Here is a 20025-nt window from a genome sequence, read left to right as displayed (position 1 = left end):
CACCTATTGAAAGATATGCATGCAGAATAAGTGGACTTATGTATTCCCCTGTTTTTCGAATGAAAAATGGTACACATAGCTGAGCCACATCATCAAGAAGACGTGACCACACAATAACAGGCAAAAATAATTGATGAGGAAGAATATGCATAATTCGTATTTTAAACAGAAATCCAGGAAGTTATTAATTTAGATTAAGAAAGGCAAGACTCTGCCTCCTCCTCTTCTTTCTGAGTTTATGGAGTGTAAACAACATTTGCAATTGCCCCCAGTGGCACAATGGGACTGCTGATCGAAAGGTTGGTGGTTTGAATCCGGGGAACAGAGTGAGCTCCTGTCTGTCAGCTCCAGCTTCCCATTCAGAGACATGAGAGAAGCCTCCCACAGGATGGTAAAACACCTGGGCGTCCCCTGAGCAGCGTCCTTGCGGATGGCCAATTCTGTCACACCAGAAGCGACTTACAGTTTCTCAAGTTGCTCCTGACAAAAAGCAAAAGCAGCTACATGACCAGATGTACATTGGGATCAGTGGGAAGGTTTCACATTTCTGTGAAATGCTGCTTTCCTGACAAGATCTTTTCTCCACCCTACTTAATTGCTTGTCTCCAATGCTGATAGCAGCAGCAAATAGTAGGTTTGGACATCTTCCTGGACATATATCTAGGGGCTGCAGTACTGCAAGGCTACCTCAAGAGGGCACCCTGGTGCAATTTTTTCTTATTTTTCTGACGACTCACCTAATAATAATGATGATGATGATGATGATGATGATAACAACAACAACAACACTTTATTTGTACCCACTACCATCTCCCCAAGGGACACGGTGCGGCTTACATGAGGCCGAGCCCAAATGCAACAATACAAGCAATAATAACAACCTAAGGGTCCGCAGTACTACAATATCACCATACGGCTGCAGCAAAATACAATAATTGAGCATTTCAATATGTGTATTGCTACACTATCACTACAAGAGGTACAAAATTTGGCATTATAAAGGGCCTAGATTAGTGGTTCCCAACCTGTGGTCCGTGGACCACCAGTGGTCCCCAAGAACTAAAATATGGTCCGCAGTCTCACTGTTACTACACCATTGCAAAGAGAGTGACTGGTCTCACGAAACCCTCTTATAGTGCCTAGGCAATGGGGATGTTGGGTAGGAAGTGACTGACCCCATCACGCAATAACAAGCCTCCTGACTGCTGCTGCTCCTCCCTCCCCCTGGAAGTGTCTTGGTGTCTTCATTTTTAGGCCTGTTCCTGGAGTGATTTGGGGTGCTGATTCAGAAAATTGCATTCAATGAACCACATCAGCTCTAGATTATTAAATATGGTTTTCTGTGGGCGAGCAGACTACTGGTTGTATATGTTCTGTATCAGAAACGAGAGCTAATGGGGCCTATCCAATACAATTTTCTGAATCAGCATCCCAAATAACCAAACCGAATCTAAATTTGACCAAAAACTGATTCATAACCCCTTTGGTACTGATGTTGGAGAGTGGTCCCTGGTCAAAATGGTCCCTGGACAAAGTGGTCCCGGGTCAAAAAAAGGTTGGGGGCCACCATAGATCTTTGGAGCAATGTAAGTCAGCATGAGCAGCTTTTAGAATGGTAATCTGTAATATCAAAGTAATTCTCCTGCCCAGAAGAAGGGCTTGGGTAAGTCCCAGTTGTGGTAGATTGCTCCTCCTTGCCATCCCAAGAATGAGATATTAGCCTTACCATGAAGGTTTATTCTGGATTGGCAGGAGGAACAATCCAAACAAAAAATTAGTTGATAAATGGAAGTGGTTCTAACAATTTAGGTTGTTTAAGGCTTGATAATAAAACTGTTGGAGAAGTGAGCAGGAACTTAACAGCTCAACTGAAAAAGAATCTTGGATCCTGCCACCCCAGAATGAACTTTCATGGTAAGTACAACTTCTCATTCTGCATACATAACACTTCGGCCTAGGGCCATGGTTCTCAACCTGTGGGTCCCCAGATGTTTTGGCCTACAGTTCTCAGAAATCCCAGCCAGCTGTTAGGATTTCTGGGAGTTGAAGACCAAAACATCTGTGGACCCATAGGTTGAGAACCACTGGCACTCTGGGGTGTGGTGCTCATCTCAATTTCTAAGCCGAAGAGCTGGCATTGTCTGTAATAATAATAATAATAATAATAATAATAATAATAATAATAATTTATTTATACCCCGCTACCATCTCCCAAGGGACTCGGTGCGGCTTACATGAGGCCGAGCCCACAATACATCAATACAAGCAATAACAACCACAATACAAAGCAAAATACAAATACTAATACAAAGCAATTAAAATAAATCTCATACACAAATAGCATAAACATTGAACAATAGCACAAAACACATTTAAAATCTGTAGACACCTCCAAGATCATGTAGCTGGCATGATTGCATGGAATGATGTTACCTTTCCACCAAGGCAGTACCTATTGATCTACTCACATGTCCATGTTTTTGAACTGCTAGGTTGGCTAAAGCTGTGCCTAACAGCGGGAGCTCACCCTGCTCCCTAGATTCAAATTACTGGCCTTTTGATCAGCAAGTTCAGCAGGTCAGTGGTTTAACCCACTGTGCCACTGGGGGACTCCCTAAAGTATCCTTTTATTTAGGCACAATAGAACCTAAAATAATTTTAATCAAAACTATTTTCTGTCATTTTAGCTGTATCTGGTCAAGTATGCATTGCAAAGGGATGAATGAAGCCATACGCAAGGATCTCCATGTACTTGATGTATCATTGGTGCTGTTTGGGGGCTTGCTTGAGGGTGGGTCAGGATTTCCTTCCGGGGAAATGACTTATAGTGTGGTGATCTTGAGTTCAAAGGTTTTAGAATACCTGATCCTCTTAAAAATATTAAGAATTTGATAAGATACAACATTTATATTCCCTTCCTCATTGTATGTTTTTTGTTTTTAAAAAAGGTTTGATTCCCTTCTCCATTTAGCTTTACATCACAGTGAATAAGACAGGACCATGTTTCAGCTTCAACTGCTTCGAAGACCTCTGCCTCCAAAGGTGGAAAGAGGACTTCTACCAACAAAAAAATACAAAGGTAATGTGGGACAGTGGTTATGATGGCCCACATAATGCATTGCAGTCCTATACTTCTCATTCTCCAGCAGTTGATATGGGATACAGGCATGAATAGATATTATAGTTTATGGTTTATCATGATCTCCTGGAGTGGTGATGACTGATCAGTTGTACTTCAGGAAAGCTCAGTTGTTCAAAAATAAGTTCCTATGGGTTTATTCCTTAGGAAGCATGTTCTGGATTGCCACTTCTACCTTAGATGCACACAGGGTCCTCTACAGGTATCCCAGTCCCCTTGACAGGAGTCTTAGCAAGCCATTCTCCTTAATAATAATAATATACTTTATTTATATTCTGCTCTATCTCCCTGAAGGAACTCAGAGTGGGTTGTAGAATCCATATATGGCAAATAACACATATATGCCATTACACAATTAACAAAGACACACAATACATAGGCAGAGGCTAGGCTTCCCCCTTTTTCATTTCCGGCATCAGGAGGCTGTGCTCAACTCAGCCATGGGGAAGTGCTGTTGTCCTATTTTTCTGTGTTGAAGAGCCTGTTATTCATGGACGCCTTCCTGGTTGAATTGCTGGCATGTCTTTTACCTCATACAATAATATAGATGGGTTCCTGAGTGAAATGTATATAACAAAAATACCACTTGTATAACATAAACAATGATATAATTCAACAACAGTATATCAACATGCTGCACTGTTAACCTCACAGCGACAACAAACAGTATGGTGCAAATTTTTAGTACAGTCGTATTTTCTTATAAGTAGCTTGTGTGACAGCCTACCACAATTCAACAACAGTATATATACATGCTGCACTGTTAACCCCACAGCGACAACAAACAATGTGGTGCAAACTTTTAGTACAGTCGTGTCTTCTTATAAGTAGCTTGTGGGACAACCGACCACGACCGGTTTCGGCCTACCTCAGGCCTTCCTCTGGTGGACTGTAAGTGTACAAATCAACGTTTTACTACAGTAGCATACACATAGAACATCTGTATCATTAAACATCATAGGTTAAAATACACTTTAGTACTTCCAAAAGTTATACACTTGAACAATAATACATTTGATAATACATTTAAATACTTACAAAATTATGCACATTAAAGTATGTTCTCCACGGGAGATACAAATCTTTTTGGGTTGGTAGCTATACAAAAGGAACGTAATGTGGCTGTAAGTTTTGTAAATTATTAAGTTTTTGAATTGCTAGGTTGGCAGAAGCTGGGCCTAACAAATGGGAGCTCACCCTGTCTGTGTATTTGAACCGATCAGCAAGTTCTGCAGCTTAGCAGTTTAACCCACTGTGCCACCATGCCCCCATGCCCATGTCTACATGGGCTGAATAAAATGTACTGTATTTTCCAGCATATAAGACGACTAGACATAAAAGATGACCTCTGACTTTTCCAGTTAAAATATAGAGTTTGGGATATACTTGCTGCATAAGACTACCCCTCTTCCAAATAAATTTTTTAAAATCAGATTTGAATTCAATATAGTAATTTTCCTGTTACTGTACCTCCTTCTCTGCCTCTCAGATATTGCACATGCATACCTGCACCGCTTCACTCTGGAGCGAGAGGCAGAGAAGGAGGTATGGTAATAGGATACAAGGGCAGGGCAGACGGGGGAAAGAGGTGTGTTTTTCTGGGCACACTGCCTCTCTATCTCTTTTTTCCATACCCTGGGCGTCCCGGATGCCTGCAGCTTGCTCCCCCCTTCACTTACAGCTTCCCAGTGAGGCACCCCCTCACCTCATCATCAGACCCGTGTTAAGTCACTTCTTTGCACAAATCCTTCTATCGTGAAGTGATTTTCTTCTACCGTACTTGTACAGGACAGCTCTGGAACAAGCTACACAGTATTTTGCCTGGTAGAGCCGCAACCTGAATTAGAATATATACCGTAGATAAATATATCTCTGTGTGTCTGTATATACGTACAAATACACAGTTGGCCCTCTGTATCTGTGGATTCTGCAAACATGAATTCAAACATCTATGGCTTGAAAATATTCAAAAATTCAAAAAGCACACCTTAATTTTTGCCATTTTACCACACCATTGTATATAATGGGATTTGAGCATTTGCAGATTCTGGTATCCACAAAAATCCTGGAAAAAAACCCATTGGATACCAAGGGCTCACTATATGTTTGTGTGTGTGCAATGCTATTTTAGATTTCTCTAATATTCTTTCTTCTTCTCTTTCCCTCTTTCACATATACAATTCTACACAATAGATGTGATTGAAGAAGAGAAAGAATTCAAAAAAACTTCAGAGACAGATGACGTCCAGCTTGCAGTGCCAGAGAAGAAGCAACCAATTCTTCTGTGTTTTCCAGACTATGATTTTGGAATACGAATTCCCAAGAGAGATTTTATTATTCCTCTGCAGACTAGCGGGCCTCCTAGTTTCCCAATGCAAAAACGTCGTATACCACTTCGCTTTCGGATTCCTGCCCTGAGAGACCGCCCATATTTAGATTCAGATTTTATACTACGAGGCCTGGCTATGTTAGTAACTGGTTTTCATCTTGGGTCTTTGGCATCTGACATTAGAAAGCCCATCCTTTCCAGTCACAACTATGAAGTACTCACTAGCCAGCTGATTGCTGTAGAGAGAAGAGGCCCTGAAACATTCTCGAGCATAATATTCTCCTATGATGAGCTACCCCTTGTGGAACGACGAAAACCTGGGAGCTTGGTACTAATAGGTACAGTATGTTGCATTTCGATGCTTCTAGTATTATTTAGCACTGAATTGAATCCCTCTGTTCAGGCCCATAGCCAGGATTTTTTATTCGGGGGGGGGGGGGGGAGTGAGGATCTACCCTAGCAAACATTTTGTATCTTTATCCCAATAGCCCAATGCATATGGGATATATTGAGCATGGTGATCAGATCATGGTATGAATAAACATAACAGTTTATTATTTATTTATTTATTTACTTTATTTCTATACCGCTTTTCTCAGCCCTCAGGCGACTCAAAGCGGTGAACCACATCAGTACAAAATATCACAAAACAAGTATAGGGCAATTAAAAACAATTATCACATAAATAATTAACATCAGTATAATAATCATTAGCACCTCAACAGTAAAATCAGAATCCAGTCTCGTCATCCATTATTCTGTATTCCTATGTTCAATTACACTGTTTAATCAAATGCTTGTTCGAACAGCCAGGTCTTCACTTTCCTCCGAAACACCAGCAGGGAGGGGGCCAATCTGATATCCGCAGGCTGGGTTTTCCACAGCCGAGGGGCCACCACTGAGAAGGCCCTGTCTCTCGTCCCCGCCAAGCACGCCTGTGATGCAGGTGGGATCGAGAGCAGGGCCTCCCCAGATGATCTTAGTGTCCTAGTCGGTTCATAGGAGGAGATGCGTTCGGAGAGGTAAGTAGGGCCAGAACCATTTAGGGCTTTATAGGCTAAAGCCAGCACTTTGAATTATGCCCGGTAGCAAACTAGTAGCCAGTGGAGCTGGTGCAACAGAGGAGTAGTATGCTCCCTGAGTGCCGCTCCTGTTAGCAACCTGGCTGCCGAGCGCTGGACCATTTGAAGCTTCCGAGCAGTCAAAGGCAACCCCACGTAGAGAGCGTTGCAATAGTCTATGCGGGATGTAACCAGAGCGTGGACTACCACGGCCAAGTCAGACTTCCCAAGGTACGGGCGCAGCTGGCGCACAAGTTTTAACTGTGCGAATGCTCCCCTGGTCACCGCTGAAACCTGGGGTTCCAGGCTCAGCGACGAGTCCAAATAAATAAATAATGTACCAATAAGACCTTCTTGCGGGCCACCTTGAGAATTTCGGGGGGGGGGCTGAAGCCCCTCAAGTCCGTCCCCCCCCCCCCCCCTTTAGCTATTATTGATATTATCTGCAAGGCTTTGTTCACAACATCATGAATTTGGGTAGCTGAGGAGTTACTGTTCCATTGGGTGGAGGCCACTAGGGGAGTGCTAGAGAGAGAAGGATAGTCTATTTGATGAGAGTGGGTTCAAGGAGGAAAATCATCCCCCCCCCCCTTTTCCTGTTATTCTCCCACCCATGTCCCGGTTGTGGAAACAACCCTTGTTTATTATATAGGAAGGCGGGGGGAATAATCAGCAAAAACAGGGGAAATGGTTTTCCTCCCTTAATCTCCCCCACATAACATTGACTATCCTCTCTCTAGCGCCCTAGTAGAATTTGTTTTAAAAATCTGAAAAAAATTAAAGAATCTTTGAGGATATTTCAGATAAAGGTACTGAAATTAGAACCATTTGGGATACTAGTAAAGCAAAATTGAGAATTTTTCAAAAAACAGGAACAACATAATAAAATAATAGCAGAAATAGAGAAGAAATATGTCAAGAGGAAAAAAAACTGAAAAAAAGATGTGACACTTGAAATACAAATGTTTTTAATCTGTTTAATTGTGACGGCTACTTTTTAAATGAAAACGAGGGAGGATTTCCTTCTGGGAGACTTTAGAGATCCTTCTTCCAATTTCACTTACATATGTTTCCAGAAAGGATGCTGGAGCAGAGGAGCTTCCTCCGCGATGAAGAGAAAGAGGTGAGGTTCCTGGGTGAGGAGGAGGATGAAGATGAGGAAAGCTTCGAGGATGAAGAGAGAGATGGCTTCGATGTTGATGGAGAGATCCTGGCGAAAAAACGGAAAAAGAAAAGAGTGACTTATGCAGGTAGAAACCATTTATACATGCTATGTGTGGGTATGCATGTAAAATATTTGGAAATTTAGAAGTCTTCTCCCTCCTGAATTTTCAAACAAATCTCTAAAGGGTGTTTCTTTTCCAACAAGTAACAAAATTTCTCAGAAAAATTGAAAATGCACCATTAATACCTTCTCTTTTCCATATTAAGTCATTTTGTTCCTTTGTGAAGAAAATATTGGTTATACAGTATATCACTTTGACATAACATTAGCATGTTTGATGTATTGAAGATGCAACTTATCCAGAATATAAACATAAATAATTGAACTTATGCTTATTTTATATTTATTGTTACAACAAATGGAGCTACAAGATTCTAAAATGTAAGGAATGCTGCAAATATTAAAAAGGTATAAGAGTGGTCCAGCATTTCTGTGTTCTCAAATAACATGCTGTGTCCAGGTTGGTTCATCAGGTGCTCTGCTATGGCTGACTTCTCTGGTTGAAGGAGTCTGCAGTGCCTTTCATGCTCCTTGATGCGTGTCTGGGCGCTGCGTTTGGTGGTCCCTATGTAGACTTGTCCACAGCTGCATGGTACACAGTAGACTCCGGCAGAAGTGAGAGGATCCCTCTTGTCCTTTGCTGAATGTAGCATTTGTTGGATTTTCTTGGTGGGTCTGTAGATTGTATGTTGTGTTTCCTCATCAGCTTCCCTATGAACCAACCTGGACACAGCATTTTATTTGAGAACACAGACATGCTGGACCACTCTCACAACCACCATGTCAGACTACACAGAGAAGCCATTGAAATCCACAAGCATGTGGACAATTTCAACAGAAAGGAGGAAACCATGAAAATGAACAAAATCTGGCTACCAGTATTAAAAAACTCTAAAATTGCAACAGCATAACAACAGAGAGGAAGCAGGCAGGGACATCTAATTACCTCTCAACAAAAGTTTACTCTAGGCCCAGTCAGCCCATTGTATGCTAATCAAGGTGGTCAGTTGAAACATTCACACCTAGCTCCAGCAGACAAGAGTCCTTTGTCTCACCCTGGTCATTCCACAGATATATAAACCCTTTTTCCTAGTTCCAACAGACCTCACTACCTCTGAGGATGCTTGCCATAGATGCAGGCGAAACATCAGGAGAGAATGCCTCTAGACCATGGCCATACAGCCAGAAAAAACCTACAGCATCCCAAACAAGCTAAAACTAATCAAGGTGGTCAGTTGAAACATTCACACCTAGCTCCAGCAGACAAGAGTCCTTTGTCTCACCCTGGTCATTCCACAGATATATAAACCCCTTTTTCCTAGTTCCAACAGACCTCACAACCTCTGAGGTGCTTGCCATAGATGCAGGCAAAACGTCAGGAGAGAATGCCTCTAGACCATGGCCATATAGCCCGAAAAAACCTACAACAACCCACTAAAACTAAAAGGGCATGCTGTGCATTGTCACATACTGAGATAGCTGAGAGACATGCTGTAATACACTATACACTGTTCAATATTAGGAAATGGAGCCCTGGTTGCACAATGAGTTAAAGCCTTGTGCCAGCAGGACTGCTGACCAAAAGGTTGGCGGTTCAGATCTGGGGAGTGGGATGAGCTCCTGTCTGTCAGCTCCAGCTTCTCATACGGGGGCATGAGATAAGCTTCCCACAGGATGGTAAAACATCCAGCCATCCCCTGGGCTACGTCCATGCAGACGGTCAATTCTCTCACACCAGAAGTGACTTGCAGTTTCTCAAATCATTGCTGACACACACAAAAAATAGAAAAAAAATGTTCTGAAATGGAAAAATATAGCTTAGTATGATCAGTATTATTCTTGCATATTAGCCTTACATAATATCCTAAGTAAGGACTCCTCCAGAGGACAAACGTATCAGGAGGTTGCAGTATCTGATGCTCTGCTTCTCTTACTAAAACAAAAAACAAAATATGTTTTTGTTGTTGACTATTTTATGAATATTCCCAGCACCAATTTCAACATTTTATTCCCATTTCAGTGTATATCAGAACTAAAAGTTATTGATTCACTTTCTCTCTTTAACTTTGTTTTAGTTAATAGTGTAATGGCACATGACCAAAACCGCACTGTTGTGCTATAATATTATACATGCAGTTCCTGGATGGTGAGCCCAGATGTGTTTGTCTCCACAGGCCCATACCTTCAATGGTCCAGACCTTCCCTGACATCTTTGGAAGTATTTTTTAAACTTGGATTAAACCTGGAAAATCAGGTTGACTCCAGGTTGGAATAGATTATCTTGAAACGTCATCTGAAATTTTGGATTTTAGGCCTGTGTACATAGAGCCTTAGTCTTCTACTGTCTGTTATATTCCACAACTTTTTATTTTTCAAATTGCTATTGTCAGTGGCTTGAAAAGATGCTATTACCCACCTTATTAAATAGCTCATGTTACATTTATTGCAGAATCAATAGAAGACATGGATTTTTCTGCAACCTTCATCTCTGGAGTTGCATGTAAGCCTCTGTCATGGGAGGAGGAGGAGGAGATTCAATTAAAAGCAAAGGCTGAAATGGCAGGTTCCCTTTGCTTAACATATAGAAGAACTGGGCTGAGTCTTAAGGTACTGTCTTAAAGTACAGATGCATTCCTTCTGTTACTTTTTCATTTTAGCTGATTTTCCTCACCTATTTTTTTAAGATGCTTCTGATGGCCCAAATGGGATTTCTACTGTACTCCCATAGGGACACCGGAAAAGGTGGGATTTGGAGACTTCTGTCTTAGTCAGCTTCACTTCTTTTCATGGACCATGTAATACGATTTGAAGCTAGCTTGAAATTGTGGTGGCCACCAGACAACAAACTATCACAAAAGCATGTGAAAGAAAGCCCTTCATGTGCACCAGTGCTTTGTGGTTTGTGTCATCACCATCATGGCCTCAAAGGCGGGGTCTACACTGCCCTTTATCCCAGGGTCTGATCCCAGATTATCTGTATATTCCAGATTATCTGATAGAGTAGACTCATATAATGATCTGGGGTCAGATGCTGGAATATAGGGCACTGTAGATCCAGCCAATCTGGTTCCAGGATTTCTTATGTAATCATCTGCACAACGAAACCACGTTCTTCAAAACCAGTTTGAAACTGCATTAAGTGTAATGTAATGTACGTGCTTGCAATTTTGTTTTCTTTCTTTTTCTCCAATAGGGGTATTTTCTGTCTCAGCTTCCTGATCTCTTACCTTTGGCAGACTTTTTGGTGTATCTTAACCTGTCATTCAATTGCCTGTGCTCCTTTCCCAAAGAGGTGGGTATATTTGTGTTTTATTTCAACAAAGTCATTAAGAACACTTAAACACATCTATGGCTTGAAACACACATGCCCATGCCCATCTAATTTCTAGATACCTATCAGTTTTGTAAAGAACCGGTTAAACTAACCCTTTTCTGCATTTACCACCACTCCTTGGTTGTAGCTGTTAACAGCCAATTTACATTAGTTCAATGCAAAGTAGGGGTCCCAGGAGTCCCATTTAGTATAGTATATCCCATAGCCAGTATCCTAAACCAAATCCCCTGTGTTGGTAATCCAAAGACAATGGCATTGCTAGGATATGTGGAAAGTATAAACCATTCTGGGAGACAGAATGGTTTACACAGCTCCAGCTGGAGGTGCAGCGTTTCAGCAAAAGTCTATTACTTGTTTCTTTTTCAGCAGAAATCCATTTTTATGTAAAATGTTCTGGAAGTTAGACAGAACCACAAAAACATTTGTCCTAAATCAAGCTTACATGTACTGTATCAATATATCTACAAGAAGAAGAAAAAGGGGAAGAGGAATGTGATTATTATGCAATGCCAACTATCAGACAGTGAAAAAAGCCACATTTGGAAGGTGTAGGTGAACATTGACAAACCCTGGTTCAGTTTCCAGCCCATGTAACTTCCTGGAATAGGATGCATATTTATTTTCTCACTTAAGTGAACAATCCATCACAATAATCTCTCCCGTTCACTTTTCTTCTTGCAGGTGTTTCATCTCAAACACTTAGAGGTGCTAAAGCTTCGAAACAACCCCATAAAATTCATCCCTGAAGAAATCAACCAGATGGCGACTCTTAAATGTTTGGTTATCTCCTTCAATTTGCTAACTTCTCTTCCAGCTGGGTAGAGTTGTGGCTTATTTATTTTATTATTTATTTATTTACAGTATTTATATTCCGCCCTTCTCACCCTGCAGGGGACTCAGGGCGGATTACAATGCACATATACATGGCAAACATTCAATGCCAATTAGACGTACAACATATATAGACAGACACAGAGGCAATTTAACATTCCAGCTTTTCTGGCTTCATGAGGGTATGCTCGATACTGGCTTGATTCAGCCACAGGGGGAGCTGCCGCTTCACTGTCCACTCGTGGCACCAAGTCCTTTGATGGAGTACTTCCACATTCTTCTGTACGCTGCTGGAAGGTTTTATGGTATCTCAAATTAGTTAAATTAGCCTCCCTGCATAAAGCGGTATCTAAATTTCCTACTTGACAGATGCAATTGTCTTTCGGGCTGCATAGGTCAACAGCAAGCTAGACTAATAGCCAGAAGCTCACTCTGACCCGAGCTGGCTTCGAACTCATGACCTCTCAGTCAGTAGTGATTTAATGCAGCTATCAGCTAGCTGCGCCACAGCCCAGTCCTAATGACTAGATTAGATAGGAGGGAGAATAGGGGGGAATATTAAGAACTGGGAGTGTCTTCATACAAGAAGATTTTCTCTAAATATGTTGACCACTGTAGTTCTAATTGAATGATGTGCTGCTCGTAGCAAGTTACAATGCTGCTTCTTCCAGCAGAAATGCTCTTCTGCCAACTGATCTCAGATATCTGACAGCAGAGAGCCTGGCAGTGAAACTGCCAACAAAGCAGCAAAGAAAAAGGATGTTGACAAAGGCCCTATACTGCCCATTTAATGCAGTTCAAAGCTAGCTTCATAAGGATTTCTGGGGGAATCCTTTGTTGGGAGGTGATTAGCTGGCCCAGATTGTTTCTTGTCTGGAATTTCCCTGTTTTTGAGTGTTGTTCTTTATTTACTGTCTTGATTTTAGAGTTTTTTTTTTAAAAAAATACTGGTAGCCAGATTTTGTCCATTTATATATAGTTACAAAACATCTCCCTTCCCTCCTATTAATTAAAAACAATAGCACACAGCTTGGGGTTTTTTTTAAAACTTTATTGTGTAACTTGTTACAAGGACCCCAAAATTAATCAATTACTATTGCTCAAATTCATTTACTATACCACAAACTAATCTAATTTAGCATGTTCCCACTCATTGTGGTAACTTTGAAAGTGATGTGGCTTTGTCCATTGTCAGTGTTATTTGGCTCCTGCAAAAAACAAGCAATGTGTCTTCTGAGAATTTTGATCTATTATTGTGATGCTGCATTAAATTGGCTGGTCTTTAAGGTTCCACAGGGCCATTTGTGATCTTTCTGTGGTCCCTATTTTCTGTAAAATCATATCTGATTTGGTATTTTTTGCACCTTCTTACTCCAGGTTAATTACACATTTATGAAATACCTTCCCATATTTTTTATTGTTGACTGGCTCAAAGCAAATTGAATGGCTCAAAACAATATTCTGTTTATTCAGTGTTTTCTGTATTTAAAACATGATTTAAATTATAAAGTTGGATATCGTGTTAGAAGCAACTTGAGAAACTGCAAGTTGCTTCTGATGTGAGAGAATTGGCCGTCTGCAAGGACGTTGCCCAGGGGATGATCGGATGTTTTACCATCCTGTGGGAGGCTTTTCTCATGTCCCTGCATGGGAAGCTGGAGCTGACAGATGAGAACTCACCCTTATCTCACCCGGAGTTTTAAAAATAATTTTATGTACATGCGGCCCACTCTCTGTCACTATGTTAGGTTTCTATGTTCTGTGTATATTGTTTTATATGTTTTGATGTTTTATAATGTTTTTTAATGTTTTTTAATGTTATGTTGTTTATTTTACTGCAATTTGTATTTTTATTGTAATTTGTTGTTTAGGTTTGGCCCCATATAAGCAGCTCTGAGTCCCTGTTGGGGAGATGGTGGCAGGGTATAAATAAAGTTTATTATTATTATTATTATTATTATTATTTCACGGATTCAGGTCAGCAGTTCAGCCGGCACAAGGGTTTAACCCATTGCACCACCGCAACTCCAACAGTTGTACATATGAATGTTATAAGGTTATACATGTGAATGTTCAGTTTCAGAGTCTTCTGATATAGTTGGTTCTTCTTTCTCTAGGCTCTTTGCTTTGACAAACCTTGAGGGCCTTGACGTTTCCTATAATGAACTTGAAACTATCCCTCATGATATTGGGAATCTCAGGTACGATCGTGTTTTTCCTTTTTTAAATCTTCCCCTTCCTTGTTGTCTACCAACTGTTGGTTTGATTGAGATGTGGAGCTGACAACATTTCTCACTGACTCAGACTTTACTCTCTTTATGACAGAGATGAGTAAACATTTGGCTGTCAGGATGTTTATGGACTCCAACTTCAATAATCTTCTCCCATTGGTCATTTTTGATCTGGCTGATGTAAATGCATGCCTAAACATATAAAGGGCCAATGTTTCATACCAGTATTTTATGGGATATCCATTTAAGAAAAGTATGGATTTACTAAAACTGCCCTAAACTTAGAAAGCAAGGATAATTGTCCTCCTTTTCATTTTCTGGACTGGATTCATTCTCAATTCACCCAAAATAATCCAGAACTCTGTGTTTGACAATCAGGCTTTACTTCAAATCTTCTGCCCAATTTATGCTTGCGTTTGGGACATTATAGAAACCTATCATTTTGTATGAACTGCAGTTATAAATAGTTCCTAGTAGTAGATAAAGACATGTCAGGAGTGATGGTTCACTGTAGAGTACCCAGCTGTTAGGGTCTGGACCCTTTTCTTTGCTTCTTGGGGCAAGGGGGAGAATTTTGCTTTGATGTGTTTGTGTGGTTTAACTGCCTGTTCATGACTCCTTGCTTTGCAGCAGCAGCAGCTATTACAGTTTTTGTTTCAATACCGAACATGGACCAGTGTCTTTTGCTGGACTAGAACCTCTCGTGTTCTTAAAAAGCAGTGCTTGTCACGGTGTCAAAGACATTTCTGGGGCACTTCTTTCTGCCCAGCGAAGAGCTGGAAAATGTTAATTTCCAACCCAAGAAATATTTCCTTATTTATTAGACTAAGGGCCCTTCCAGACAGGCCTTATATTCCAGGATCTGATCCCAGATTTTCTGTTTATCCCAGATTATCTGGCAATGTGGACTCATATAATCCAGTTTAAAGCAGGAAACCTGGGATCAGATCCTGGGATATAAGGCCTGTCTGGAAGGGCCTTAAGGGTTTATAATTTGAATTGCATCCTCTGAGCAACTGTGTTTGAGGCTTTTAATGTGCCAGGCTTAATAACATCAGCAGGGCTTCTCAGGTTTGGCTTAAAATCTCAAATGGGTGCTTGGAAGAAACTGCTTTTGAGATTTGAAAGGCATATTCTAACAGGACTAGGCAACCATTTTGCTCCTAAAGGCTACTTGTGATAACAAACTGGAGACCTGCCTTCAATTTCTAGTTGCAGTCAGACTAAACCCACTGAATGGGTTGCAGAATTGCCAACCAGCACATACATAAATCCTATTGACTCATTGAGTCAACTCTGGTTGGAATTAGCCACTAGATTCAGGACCTGGGATAGATATACCTGTTGCTCTCCAGGGCAGGTCTGTCCCAGGTCTTGAGATTTCAGGGATATAACCTGAAATCTCAAGATTTCTAGTGATGCTATAAGAGCTGGGTAATGCTGTTGTTACAAAGATGGTGTCAGAAGAGACATCAAGCATCAGCCAAGAGTGAACATTTAAAATAGAAACAGCAAGTATCACAAATCGGGAAAGTATATTGCTGCAGTTCTCAAGGAATCTCTCTCATCAAGAGATTATCTCCAATGCCATGAAAGCCAAATAAGAAAGTCTAGGCCTGGAGACTCAGGGAGAGACTGTGTGATGCAGTAACCCTATATGTTGCAGAGCTATAACTCCCCGTAGCTCTGTCCAGCATAATAAGTGATGAAACGTGTTGGGAGGTACAGTGAAACAACATTAGAATTTCATACTTCCTACCCCAATTGAGACTGTTAGCAGGCTTGCTTGCTGAGTTTCATAACCATCTCAGTATGCAAAGACATTTAAACCTTTCCTTCTTACACCATGAGATATGCATTGTACTTCTTTCCAGTCATCTAAGTAATAGTGGAACTAACTTTTCCCTGTGCCAATCAATGAACAGAGTGAAACAAGGGGGAGAAGGTAAATACATGGTTTAAATGGGGAGGTAAATACATGGAAATTACACTATGTGACAACATTTGGAAAAAAAAATCTGTTCCAGGTTTGAAAGTGTTTTTTCCTGTTTAATTGTGTGGTACTTACTTTGAAAATATTTCGTTATACTCCAGAAACTTTGTTTTTGTTGCTGTCACAACTTATGTTGAATTGCTTGAGACTCTATAAGATATTCATTGAAAAACTATAGCAAAATATGCTGCAGGATGTCCCGCAAAAATCATTTTTTTCAGTTTAACAAACATGTTCCATGTTGTTATGATAGAAACAATTAGGAAATGCCATTTATAACCTAGGAACAAAATTTGTGTTACATAGTGAGATTTTCTCCTCATGATTTTCTCCTCATTGTATGTGATGGTGGAGATACGCACAATCAACTTGAGGAATGTCCTTTTGCTTGTGAACTTTCAGTGCCCTTACATACCTCAACATAGAAGGGAATTTCATCACTGTTTTACCTTGCTCGGTACTGAAACTTAACTTCTTGAAACGCCTGAAGTTGGAAAATAACTTCTTACATCCCTACTTCTGGAATGAAATCTGCCAGCTTCAGCCACAACGACTCACTGACCTGGCTGCTCATTGTTTTGCCAAGCATAAGATGTGGAAAAAGCATCGTCACATCCCAAAGAAAATTGAGGAAATACTGTGCAAGTAAGTAAAACTGAGACTTTGATAATTATCACACATTGCCAGGGAACTGTTAGTTGCAAAACAAGTTTTGTCCAATGATTGTGTGATCGAAAAGGTTCTCCTGAGCAAGAGACCCATGCCAGAATAGGAAGGGCTTAACTTGCTATATACACCCACAGTTAATAAGTATCCTGGCAGAATGATGTACTTTACGATGTTGCCACAATTTCCCATGAATGCATATATTTCAAACACATTGTACCAGAAGCCACAATATAAACTGTGCTGATAAGACAAAATGTTCCTCAATTTAAGTTATACAGGAAAAAATATGACTAAGAATACAATGTTTATAGCCATACTTTTTGTTATTTTGGTCAACTCCTCCTCCTCCTCCTCCTCTTCTTCTTCTTCCTCTTCTTCTGTTTCTTGTTCTTCTTCTTCTGTTTCTTCTTCTTCTTCTGTCTCTTGTTCTTCCTTCTCTGGTATCTGGTTTAGCATAAGTTGGCGTAGCTCAGCTCAATACAGCCAAGACTTCAAGTGAAGTGATGCAGTGATCAAATTTGAACATTTTATCAATGCTGCCTGAATTAGGCCAAGGTCATTGGGTCTGTAGACACATCTAGTGCCCTGGGACACCTCTGGGACTCCCTGAAGAAGGGGTTTACTACTCAAATTATCATGTGCATTTTGTGGCCATTAGAGTCTTGAATTAGCTTTGAACTGCATTATACGGTCAGTGTAGAAGTGCCCTCAGCATGGCCTAGTGATTTGAGCATTGGATCATGACTCTGGGGATAGGATTTAACTCCCTGCTCTGCCATGAAAACCCCCAAGTGGGCAAATGACACACACCGTCAGGGTGACTATGAGTTGGAAATGACATGAAGACATAAAACAACAACAAACATGTTCCCAAAATTAGGATACACATAGATATCATGAAAACCAAGCAGTTACAAATGCATAACACTTGGTTTCATCTTCTTAACTCCCCAACGGGATGCAAACTGATTTCTTTTGGCCCAACTTCTCTCTAAGGCCCCTTCTACATTGCCATATAAAATCTAGATTTATCTGTTTTGAACTGGATTATATGGCAGTGTAGACTCATATAATCCAGTTCAAAGCAGATAATGTGGATTATTTGCCTTGATAATCTGGATTATATGGCAGTGTAGAAGGGACCTAAGGATCTCGGTGTGGTGCATACCTTTCTAATTCCTTGTTATCACAGCTACACTGTGAAACGAATGGGTTGAGAATGACTTGCATGAAGTTTACTCAAGTTACAGTCCTATATATGACTGGAGATTGCATTTTGAAAGATGATACTTAAAATGGTGCACTGGGAAGTTCTTCAAGTCTCACTTTTGCTGCAAACTCACTGGTGATCTTTGGTAAACTTCTGTTCTCTCAGGATCAACTTGCAATACGGGGAAATTGCAGTGAAAGGGCGTATGTGAAATGCATGAAACACAGCAGAATCTTCTGTTTGTTTGGAGCACAGGCTATATTCCCTTTCCCCACTTGGCAGGTTGAACATAAAGACCATCTAATATTTCTGGCTTCCCTCACTTTTTAGCTTCAGGATCTGTGATTGCTGCCCAGGACCACTGTATGGAGACGGCCTTCAGTTCATTTGTGCTTATAAAAATGAGTATGGACTTAGGCTTCCTTACCTGTTTTGCTCCTGCTCACCAACCTGCTACCAGGAGTACTACTCCAGAGCTACCTCTCAGTGAAAGATATCAATGTTGATGAATAAAGAACCAACCAATAACATTGTGCATCGTTCAAAATCTTGGTGAGTTGAATTGTACAACTTCAGTGCAAAAATCAGTTGAAAAAGCCTGTGTTATTTGTTCTAACCCTCTTCCAAGGACAGGAGTCTGGAGTAAGCCAGTTTTCTTATCATATCATTTTTCAATTTGTTTCAAAATCCTAATTTATTTGACAATGGATGCATGTTGTTTTGCCACATTTTCTATAATGCCATCCTGACCTTATAGTCAGAAATGTAATGTGTGATTTAGCTACAAACAAGTAATGATTTGTTTGTTGACATTTTTCACGCCCAATTACAAATTAGGCAAGATTTCACGTCACCCTCCTCCCCCACACCATTCTGAATGTAAATGTAACAGGGTAGTTAAGCCAAGCAGGCATCATTATGTGTTTGTTTAATGCAGCAATTACTGTTATACTGTCTCCATTCCAAAACATAATAAAATCTTCTTTACTAACATAGTGCTCAAGGACATCATTTTGCTGTTTTGGTGAAATAGGCAACACTACGGGTAGGCAGCAGCTCTCATGTGAATGTAGTGTGTGTGCGTGCGTATGCAGTAAGTGTATGTTAACTGCTCAATCCCATGTGACTGTTCATGGCTGCTGAGCCACTGCACATCATGAATATGATGTACAGAAGAGTCTTATTCATTGCCACATCTGGAGGGTTGCTGTCACTATAGTTGCTGCTCCTTTTTGCATCTCTGGCTAGCACCCAGCTAAGGAGTTATAATAATTATAAGTGTGAGCCCAACTTATGCTAACACAGCTCTGTGAGGTTGGTTAAGCTGAGAGTGTGACTAATACAAGACCATCTAATGAGTTGCAATTGCTTAGTTTGCTCCCATCACTATTGAGTTTTGAATATAGGATCTAATGTCACCTTTTCAGAATTGTATCTGTATACAATTTCTTAATAGTGTATACTAGGATCTTCCTAAATCTTTCATCCCTGTTACAAGCAGGTACGTGTAACTACCTACATAGAATCATAGCGTTGGAAGAGACCTCATGGGCCATCCAGTCCAACCCACTGCCTAGAAGCAGGAATATTGCATTCAAAGCACCCCTGACAGATGGCCATCCAGCCTCTGTTTAAATGCTTCCAAAGAAGGAGTCTCCACCACACTTCGGGGCAGAGAGTTCCACTGCTGAACGGCTCTCACAGTCAGGAAGTTCTTCCTCATGTTCAGATGGAATCTCCTTTTTTGTAGTCTGAAGCCATTGTTCCATGTCCTAGTCTCCAGGGAAGCAGAAAACAAGCTTGCTCCCTCCTCCCTGTGACTTCCTCTCACATATTTATACATGGCTATCATGTCTCCTCTCAGCCTTCTCTTCTTCATGCTAAACATGCTGAGCTCTTTAAACCGCTCTTCATAGGGCTTGTTCTCCAGACCCTTAATAATTTCAGTCGCCCTCCTCTGGACACATTCCAGCTTGTCTAAATCTCTCTTCAATTGTGGTGCC

The 20025-nt window shown here is 40.7% G+C and overlaps 1 protein-coding gene across 1 annotated transcript; it reads left to right on the top strand.

Annotated features, from left to right (window-relative positions):
* Window positions 1–7547: 7547 nt before the first annotated feature.
* LRRC63 (leucine rich repeat containing 63) lies at window positions 7548–18557 on the top strand. The gene is made up of 7 exons (XM_060786595.2): window positions 7548–7779; window positions 10204–10361; window positions 10948–11046; window positions 11770–11906; window positions 14037–14120; window positions 16546–16788; window positions 18353–18557. The coding sequence occupies exons 1-7, from the start codon at window positions 7596–7598 to the stop codon at window positions 18510–18512; spliced, it is 1065 nt and encodes a 354-aa protein (XP_060642578.2). The 5' UTR covers window positions 7548–7595; the 3' UTR covers window positions 18513–18557.
* Window positions 18558–20025: the final 1468 nt, after the last annotated feature.

This window comes from Anolis sagrei, chromosome 1 (genome assembly GCF_037176765.1).
Source record: "Anolis sagrei isolate rAnoSag1 chromosome 1, rAnoSag1.mat, whole genome shotgun sequence".
NCBI classification, from domain to species: domain Eukaryota; kingdom Metazoa; phylum Chordata; class Lepidosauria; order Squamata; family Dactyloidae; genus Anolis; species Anolis sagrei.
This window is presented reverse-complemented; position numbering and strand designations above follow the sequence as displayed.